Source organism: Dicentrarchus labrax, unplaced genomic scaffold, assembly GCF_905237075.1.
Source record: "Dicentrarchus labrax unplaced genomic scaffold, dlabrax2021, whole genome shotgun sequence".
In the NCBI taxonomy this organism is placed as follows: Eukaryota; Metazoa; Chordata; class Actinopteri; family Moronidae; genus Dicentrarchus; species Dicentrarchus labrax.
In genome coordinates, this window is record NW_026136719.1 from 78,577 (window position 1) to 87,626 (window position 9,050).

At 46.2% G+C, this 9,050-nt stretch overlaps 2 protein-coding genes across 2 annotated transcripts; both read left to right on the top strand.

The window, feature by feature from the left end:
• The first annotated feature begins 879 nt into the window (after positions 1–879).
• Positions 880–4,435, top strand: LOC127352175 (uncharacterized). The gene is made up of 12 exons (XM_051380359.1): positions 880–883; positions 966–1,066; positions 1,162–1,434; positions 1,588–1,681; positions 1,820–1,887; positions 2,016–2,234; positions 2,347–2,418; positions 2,539–2,685; positions 2,823–2,885; positions 3,061–3,141; positions 3,362–3,451; positions 3,634–4,435. The coding sequence occupies exons 1-12, from the start codon at positions 880–882 to the stop codon at positions 4,411–4,413; spliced, it is 1,992 nt and encodes a 663-aa protein (XP_051236319.1). The 3' UTR covers positions 4,414–4,435.
• A 150-nt stretch (positions 4,436–4,585) lies between these two features.
• On the top strand, positions 4,586–7,386 carry LOC127352150 (uncharacterized). The gene is made up of 4 exons (XM_051380323.1): positions 4,586–5,299; positions 5,393–5,796; positions 5,912–6,163; positions 7,071–7,386. The coding sequence occupies exons 1-2, from the start codon at positions 4,616–4,618 to the stop codon at positions 5,543–5,545; spliced, it is 837 nt and encodes a 278-aa protein (XP_051236283.1). The 5' UTR covers positions 4,586–4,615; the 3' UTR covers positions 5,546–5,796; positions 5,912–6,163; positions 7,071–7,386.
• Positions 7,387–9,050: the final 1,664 nt, after the last annotated feature.

Sequence of the window (9,050 nt, forward strand, 5' to 3'; positions counted from 1 at the left end):
TGCTCAGCACATATGGAAATATTCTCTAACTGTACTGTTTCTCTTCAGTTTCGTATGGTAATTGTAACTTACGGTACATTTTAGCTCTACTGCTGGTTTATATGCGCCGCAGCCATGACAGTGAACGTGAACGCCGCTTTACGTCAGCTGCATATTTACGTCATCCGGCCGGCGTACAGACAGTAAACAGACCGTGAGTGACGGACTATACATGATGATATTAATGTAATGAAACCTTTTGTAGTGATACATGGACTCTTAATGGAGGAACGGACACAGACCGTACAGACTTTATTCCCGCTTTAGAGTTGTTTACCGTCTCTGTTGTTTACCGTGTTAAGTCCGAATGAATCAACGTTATAACGTTACTTTGGTGTTTATAGTTTCCGTAAAATGAAGTGAGCGATTGAATTGTGGAGACTCTATAACTAATGATCTAATGATGTGCATTATGTACATATTGACTGAAGTTTAAACATTTATATATTTGTGTAGGACATTGAAACGGTTTAAAACCCTCTGAAGCTCTGAGTCTGTGCGTTTTACTACATCCGGATCATTTCATTCACCATTGCAGACCTGCGTTATTATTAACTATGCCTTTTACTGGTCCAGCTCACTTAAGGTCAAATTGGGTTGTATGTGGCCCCTGAACCAAAATGAGTTTGACACCCCTTCCTTAAAGTGTCTTGTGAGTGTGATTAAATGTCATTATAATTTATTCTTGCATCCTTTTAGATGCCACGTGGCAAGTCCTTTCGTCGCTCTGAGGCTGCTGGGAGGAGGGGAGGCAGAGCGCGAGAAGGTTACCGTAAGTGGCCCAGTCGTGACTTTGTTCCTCGTAAGTACACGTTTCATTTATTCAACTATTCTGCCTATATGTGTAAGGTGTGCATGTGTCATAACTAATTTTGCAGTGGTTAATTAAGTTTTATTTTGGTGTTTGTTTCTGTGTTTTATAATAGGCCGTGGCACCGGTACACGCCATCGTGTGAAGAAATGGCCAGTTTCAGTCACGGCCCGCCAACACAAGCTGGTCATCCCTGCTGAGTCTCCTGATAAAAAGGTAATGCATTTCGCAATTTATAAACAAAATATCTGCTCTGATGATTGATTAGTGATTTTCATTCTAATGATATTCCTTCTGTGCCCCCTCCCCAGTTTGTTCTTATTGTAGGAGCGTCCCATCTGCGCTCCATTGCAGACGGGATCGTGCCGATGCCAGAGGGAATGCTTTCCTTTGGTGTCATGTCCACACCGGGGGCCGGTGCGTCCGACCTGAGGACCGAGTTACTCAACGCTGACGTACCTCGGACCCCGGACGCAGTCTGCATCATGGCCCCCAGCAACAACCTGACAGCCAGCCGGACGCACCGGGAGGCAGGAGATGACTTCCAGAAGCTCCTGTACAGTGCCCGCAGTCATTGGCCCAATGTAGGTTATTGATTATATTGTATTTACTATTACACCTTTTCGTACTAGGATTAATTTGGTTCCATGAGCTATTACAGTATAATGTACATTTATTTTAAAGGTTATGATATTTTGAGGAGAAGTACTTTAATAGTGAACAATTGTTCTGTGCAGGTCTTTGTCTTGGACTTTGTGCCACGTCTGACTGTTGATCCTCAGCTACAAGAGTTCATGCGTCAAGTGTTCCATCGAGTGGCAGCAAGAATGGGTACGTTTCAAAATATATTTTGAAAAAATGTTTGAATTATTATTATTTTGTCCATGATAGTCATTATTTTGTAATTTAAAAAGAAGATAATGTATTTAAGTATGTAAATAATTAATCAGCTTCTTGTTGTTATTTAAGGTATCAAGTACTTCTCGTCTTCTGGCCACTTCCCTTTGAACAACTTGGACCTGTGGAGCCCAGATGGTGTAAGTAGAGTATATTGTGAGGAAATGGAAAAGTTTGATGTACACATTGCAGTAGTTCAGTTCATAGCAGATGCAAATTGAGAGTACATTTTATGATCACTAAATGTATTACTCTAACTTTTGGTCAGGTTCACTTGAGTGATGGCGAAGGCATGGTGGTCCTCACTCGTTTGCTGTGGGCTGCAGCTTACGAGTCACTGGAGGTGCCTGTACCAAAACCGCAGGCCGCTCCCAGGACATCATTGCCTGTTCGTCACGTCACTCCAAGGGTCGTTGTGAGGGGAGAGGTCATCGTGCCTCGCCCCTCTTACCCTTACGAGTGGACGTCTGTGGAGAGGGGCAGGAAGGTAATATTTGCACACTGTAATTTAGGTGTTGAGACTGATTTTCTCCCAGCAGTTTATTTCTGTTATGGTGAGTGGGTACTTCTTTTAACATATCTGCTGTTTTTCATTACAGAGGAATGTACCGGTACCTGAGGAACCTGCACAGTCCTCTGGTGCACCGAAAAAGATAAAGGTTCAACAGCAGGTTTGTTATGCTTTTACATAAATAGTTATGATAGGTTAATTGGTTATTTGTCCATTGATTATAGATGAGAGAAATTGTCTAATACTGTTTTATTATGTGTTTTTTATTTTTATTTGTTAGTTTGTTGCCACTCCTGTCGCATTGAAGGAGTGCTTCATCCCGCTGAACCCCGTGAGGTTCAGCATTTCCATGTTGGCTGTCATGGATGCTGTTGTCCCTTCCCATCTTCCTACCCCTGAGTGCACCGCTGTTCCACATGACAAAACGGTAATTTGCATTCAGATTGTATGTGTTGGTTTCTGCTTCTTCCTGAAATTAACACCCTTTAAAAATTGCTTAAGCCCAAAAGGAGCTTTTCCCCAAATATAGTTTTAAAGGTTATTTGGTTTCCTTCTTTACATTAGAAACCTGTCGTGGAACGTAGGCGGAAAGCTGTTGCCTGCAAGAGGAGACCTGCAAAGCGCCAGGTTTGTTTTTATTATATTAGATATTTTACTGGTTTGTACAGTTTGACAGACAGGCAGCAATAATTTAATATTTCTTTGTGTTTGATGTATTTCGTCTGTTATTTAGATCATTAGAAAATACATGGCAACTTTATATTTCATTTTTGTAGTTACATTTTGTGTTGGTTGTTTTCAGGTTGAGGCAACACCCAGTGTTGTGGAGGTGTGTCCCCGTCCCACACCTGCCAGTCCTGTGAAAGTGGTTGCTGCTGCAGAGGTTGGTGCATGCTACACCATACATTTACACATGTGTTTTAAATGGAGAATGCAAAGATATTTCAGTATGCACCAAGTTGACAAAGTTGAACATGTTGAAATGACAAGACCTCATTTGAGTTTTAGTGTGTGTGTGTGTGTGTGTGTGTGTGTGTGTAATTAAAAAAAAAAAGTTGTATTTTGTTAATACACAATATTTAATTTTTGTTTGATTATTTTAGGCTCAGGTGACACCATGCGTGGTGGACACATCCCCAGAGCCTTCACCTGCCACGGCTGTGGAAGTGGTTGCTGCTGCGCAGGAGGAGGAGGTTGGTGCATGTTATATCACACATTTCACAAATGTGTTTTAAATGGTGCATGCAAAGCTGTTTTCTTGTTGATACAGTATATATTAAAGTTAAATACAAAACAACTTTAAGGTTCACAAGTGTATGTTGAAAGTAACATGTAAGTAACAAATACATGTTTTTTTCTTTTTGTTTTTCTTTAGGCCCCGGTGACACCAGGCGTGGTGGATGCCTTCCCAGACCCATCACCTGCCACAGCTGACGAGGAGGAAGTCAGCACACCAAGATCTGTCAAAGATGAGTATGATGCTAACCCAATTTCTTGCAGGTGTTTAGAAAACGAGCCAATAGCACCAGTAGTTTCCGGTAAACTCAGAGCAGCACCATTAACTCAGGATGTAAATGTATCAATAGCGGGTAGTGTTGTAGCTGCGATAAAACATGCAATTGCTCCGGTTTGTACATGGCGAGGGAAAGATATTGATGATATCTGTGCAGAAGGCAGCAAGTTGGCCAGTTTAGTTGCTGAAGGAAGCCAGGACAGTGTTGAGATTAAACTGTGTAAATTGATTGAACAGGGTAGTTTGTTTGGCAGGAAGTGGAAGGTAGACGTTGCCTCGCCAGTGTACGGAGATTTTGGGTTTTTGGATGACGACAGTGTGATGTATGAACAGCTACAGGAAACTTTGCTGAGTGATGGAATGTGTTTGTTGAACCTCCAAGGTTCAGTCAGTGCAATTATTCATCACAATAAGTACTTTGTGGTAGTTGATTCTGGGACTCGTGATGCATCTGGGCTGGCATCTATTTTTGGCAGATCTGTAGCTGTTTTCAACACATCCGTGCGTGACCTGATGTATCATATCAGACATCTTAAGAGGTCTTTGGGTGCCCACAGTGCTCTGGCTCATCAACGTCTACGTCAGGGACGCCTTGACGAGGCTCGACGAGACGAGAGCCAGAGTCACTTCCATCTTTGGTGATCTTTTGAAGATGGACTCCACCAAGAAGGTAGGTTTTGTTATCCACCACAGCGTGCCGTGTACCCAGTGTAATGTTTGTTTTGTCATGTGTCTGAATGTTGTTGTGTTGCTGTGTCACACAGATCACCAAAAGCTTGCGGGCGGTGCTGCCGGGACGGCCGCCTGGGTCACCAACGTCGGCAATGAGTACGGGCAGGTGCTCATGTCTGTCCTCACCGCAGCTGAGGGGGGCGGACTTGTCGACATGGCGGCCGGACTGATGCGGCGGTACCGCGAAGCCAGGAAGGCCCCTCCAAGGGTCCTGTACGTGGACCGGGACTGCTGTGCCACCGTGGGACAGTGTCAAACGTCCAAGCTGTTCCACGAGTGGCACGAGCTGGTCGTCAGGCTCGACGTGTGGCACCTCATGCGGCGTTTCGCCAGAGGGGTGACCACTGACAGCCACCAGCTCTACGGCCTCTTCATGGCGAGGCTCTCCTTCGCCATTTTTGAGTGGGACGCCGAAGACGTGTCCCGCCTGAGAGGAGCCAAGCAGTCCGAGGAGGGGAGGGACGCCCAGGAGGTCAAGCTGTCCGCCAAGGAGCTCGCCCGTCACTGCCGGCGCCGCACCAGGGGTGCAGTGGAGACGGAGCGGCTGGTCCAAGAGGTGCTGGACACCTTCTGGCACGTGACGGACAGCATGGGCGTCCCTTTGATCGACCGCGCCCGAATGGAGGAGATCTGGAGCACGCAGCGCCGACACCTCGACTGCATTCAGGACCCTGCGGGAGTGGACCTCTACACCAAGACGGGAGAGCTCACCAAAGGCGGGGTGAGGCTCCCCGTCTACCGGTGCGGCCGAGGCTCCACTTCCCTGGAATCGTGCACCTGTGCCGCTTCATCCCAGGTAAGTACATGTGTGGTTTACAACACAGACTCAATTATGTATTTGTGTGTTTATTTGTCCTCACACTAACTGTGTTGCTTTGTTTCTGCTTAGGCCAATCTGCAAGTGATGTACACTTCCAGGTGTACCTGCTGGAGGGCCTGGTGCGGTGGAACGAGAATCGAGGCAGGGCGGCAGTCGAGGGAGGACAGAGGTCGGCGCTGCGTTGCTACAGTGCCCAGCTGCAGCACAGCTTCGACCAGCTGACCCAAGAGCTTCTTGGGCGCACGCTGGTCGACATGTACACCATGCCCAGGGAGTACACAGGTGGAACTGCGCCACCACCGCTACGTCACTCCCAGGCAAGCCAGAGAGGTCACCGCTCTCTGGCTGAAGTTGAGTGACTGGGACAAGGCGGCGGTCAAATTCCCCCCCCGTCACCAGGACCGGCTCGTCCAGGGCCGATTCAGGACCAGCCAGCGGCACGCTCACACGCCAGGGGTGGCTAGTGTGAAGCGGTAAGCAGTCACAATAAATTTCCAAGCTTTGTTTAGTTCTTGTTCTGTGCTGTCAGTCACAAACTAACTCTCTCTCTCTCTCTCTCTCTCTCTCTCTCTGTGTGTGTCAATGTAGTGCGGTCCTGGGCAAGGGGGCGGGAGCGGCGCAGTCTCCCGATGTGTCAAGGCTTGTGGAGGCTGTCCTGCTGGACCTCAGCATCCTCCACTGCGGCGAGGAGAGGACGATTGCCGGGGTCCGCCTTCATCGCTGGAGTGCCGTCATGAGGGACTATCAAACAATTCGAGAGAATGTTTATAGTTGTGCAGCCCTCATGACGAGCACCCGCATCCAGCTGTATGAGGTCAATCAGCGGACCCTGACGCAATGGTAAGACCTGATCCTTTCTCTCACATCTGATCTGAAGTGGCAGTGTGAGGTGTGTGTGAGTGTGTGTGAGTGTGTGTGAGAGTGTGTGTGTGTGTGTGTGTGTGTGAGTGTGTGTGTGTGTGTGTGTGTTTGGGAGGGAGGGATTTGTAAATATTGTGTATATGTGTGTATGTATTTAGTAAGTCAGTTGTGTTTGTTAAATTAATATTATGTATATAGTTGTCATATATAAGTTATACCTTTATTTGTCCCACAATGGGCAAATTCCAATATCTATATAGTTGTATATAGTTGTCTTAATTGTTTTAGTTTAAATAAACTTTTCTTTTTTGAAACCAATGCTTTCTCCTGCTTCTTTCTGCCTTTAAGAAATTAAATAAATATAGGGAAGACTAGGTATCTAGAATAGGTGCCTGATATCAGTAAATCCCCACAAGTTACAGTCACAATACATCATTCCCTCTCCTCACTTAAAACTAGGGTCAAGGGGTCAAACCAGGTCAGGTTCAAAGGCTTACTTAGAGACTAGGTGAGAATTGGCCTTTTACAAGTGGACATTGTAAAACAACAGGGGGTGCCGAGGGGCCTTCACTTCTCACCTCCTGGCTTCCTGATTAAAACAACAGGGGGCTCTTACCTCCTGCGAGAACTTGGGGTTTGACCGGACTGAGAGAGGACCGGACTGGTAGGTGTGTCTCCCCCAAGAGGGGGTTTCCAAAAAGAAGGCAAAAAACAGACAGTCAATTCATTCAAGCATTTTATTTGGACAGAATGGAAGGCAGAAAAGCAAAGCGAAAAACCAAACATGTCACTTCATTAGGTTTGTTACAAATACACTTTTTAAAACTACATATGTGTTTCTATGTACCTTGACTAACAGAGTTCTGTATTGTATTTTATATTTTAGGGGACTACGACTGCACCTCCTCCTCATCCTCCTCCAGCTCCTCTCCTCGACAGCTTCAGGCAGCAGAGCCAGTGGCGGGGACCAGCAAGCCCACCCGTTGCACTCTGTACAGGCGCAAAATTAAAGCGGCAAAAGACAAAAAAGTCCTCCAAAGTAGCAGGGGAAAGCCACAGCACAAGCCTGGGGACCCCTGCTACATCTGTGACCAAGCATGCACGGTGGATGGTGGCCACGCGTACTTCAAGGGCCAATACTTTTGTGCTGTGAAAGAGGGCCCTGGAGGACGCACAGTGCAAGAGTGGACCAGGGAACAGCTTGGCCCTGGTAAGCTGCATAAGCTCCCAGAACAACAGCCTGGAACCTCAAACGGAAGTATGAGAAACCAGAGAAACCGGGGGAAAGTGAGGGAAGCCCCACAAACTGAGGATCTGCCAGCTCTGTGGCCAGCCACAGCAGAAAGACTTTGGCCACAGCCAGTATGGGGGAGAACACTTCTGTGCTCTTTATGAAGGGAAGACTGTGGAGCTGTGGCTGGCTGAGAAGAGGTCACAAAAACATTAAAATTATCCAACTGTACTGTATTATCCAAGCACCTTATATGTTTCATCTGTTCATTGCACCTTATATTTTTTATTTTTACTTTGCACTGCATTATACTGGTTATTTATACATATTTTATATTGCATTCTATATTGCTTTTTTGATTGTGTGTGTGTGTGTGTGTGTGTGTGTTTGTTTGTTGTTACTGTGTGTAATGCTGCTGCTACACTGCAATTTCCCAGCTTATGTTATACATTTTGACCCTTTCTAATAAACATTTAATTGATTAAATCCTTGTCTTCTCTATTTAAATATTTTTTAACATAACTTTTTAAACCTGGAGCCATTCATGAGGCCAAAACCATTCAAATATTAATGTACATTTAACCAAACAAACCTGGAGCCATTCAAATATTAATGTACATTTAACCAAACAGGTCTAGTCGCTTTAAATGCGTGCGGGTGCCTTTAATTCTCCGTGTCGCCGCCGTATGATAAGTAGCCATGTGCTCGGGATGACGTAGGGACAACAGCTTTTGACTGACACATGTCGAGAGAAGGAGGGGGGAAAGGGGGATCGTTCCAATTCTTTGGCGTTATAATCGGGAGAAATAGAAGGAGAGGCTCTTTGGGGCTGCTTTTTATCACACGAGCCCGGGGAAATGCGGCCGGCCGGGGGGCCGGCTGCGCCCGCCGCGCCCTCGGCGCTCCGCACGGCTCCCTTGCTTCTTCGCGCAATATGACCAGCAATGGTCTCTGTATGCCAGCCAATGAGCAGCAGCCAGTGCTGTCGAGCGTTAGTCGAGCGTTGTCAGCTCTGGGCCAATCAGCAGCCAGTGCTGTCGAGCGTTAGTCGGCGTTGTCAGCTCTGGGCCAATCAGCAGCTCGGATTGTCGAGCGTTAGTCGAGCGTTAGACGTTAACGCCCACCTCTTAACCTCACCGGCTGCCGTATGCGACGGACAGAAATCCCCGTGTGTTTTGAGAGAGCAGTGAGATCTGAGAGAGTGAGTAAAACCAAAATAAATAGAATATTAATGTACTGATATAACACAGCGACCCCACTGTACTGTTACGATGTACTGAATGGAGTTAATGTTTTATTACGTTCTGCCGGCACTCTCTGGTTAGCTTATGCTAATATTGAACGTGGACGTCAGGCGTCCCTGTTTACACATTTAAACCATATTTATACTTCGAATTTCGACTTCAAACTGTAGTAACTACATCTACAGGGTCTAAGGAAGATAATCAGGTAGTCTGTTTATAGATTAAATACATTGTGAGAGATCGCCAGCCCTCAGAAAAGTAGTAACTAAAATGACCTCATTCACCTCCTTGTTTTTAGTTAGCAAAATCGCGGCTGGTCTGTTTACACATTTAAACCATATTTACACTTCAAATTTTGACTCCACATCGTTGTACCAGCATCCCAAGGGTC

Excerpts from the sequence above, each read along its gene's own strand:
- LOC127352175 (XM_051380359.1), top strand. Across the intron at positions 1,888-2,015 it reads ACCTGTGGAGCCCAGATGGT|GTTCACTTGAGTGATGGCGA; the intron begins GTAAGTAGAGTA and ends ACTTTTGGTCAG. Across the intron at positions 2,235-2,346 it reads CTGTGGAGAGGGGCAGGAAG|AGGAATGTACCGGTACCTGA; the intron begins GTAATATTTGCA and ends TTTTCATTACAG.
- LOC127352150 (XM_051380323.1), top strand. The coding sequence starts at position 4,616 with ATGTCTGTCCTCACCGCAGCTGAGGGGGGCGGACTTGTCGACATGGCG. Across the intron at positions 5,300-5,392 it reads CCTGTGCCGCTTCATCCCAG|GCCAATCTGCAAGTGATGTA; the intron begins GTAAGTACATGT and ends GTTTCTGCTTAG.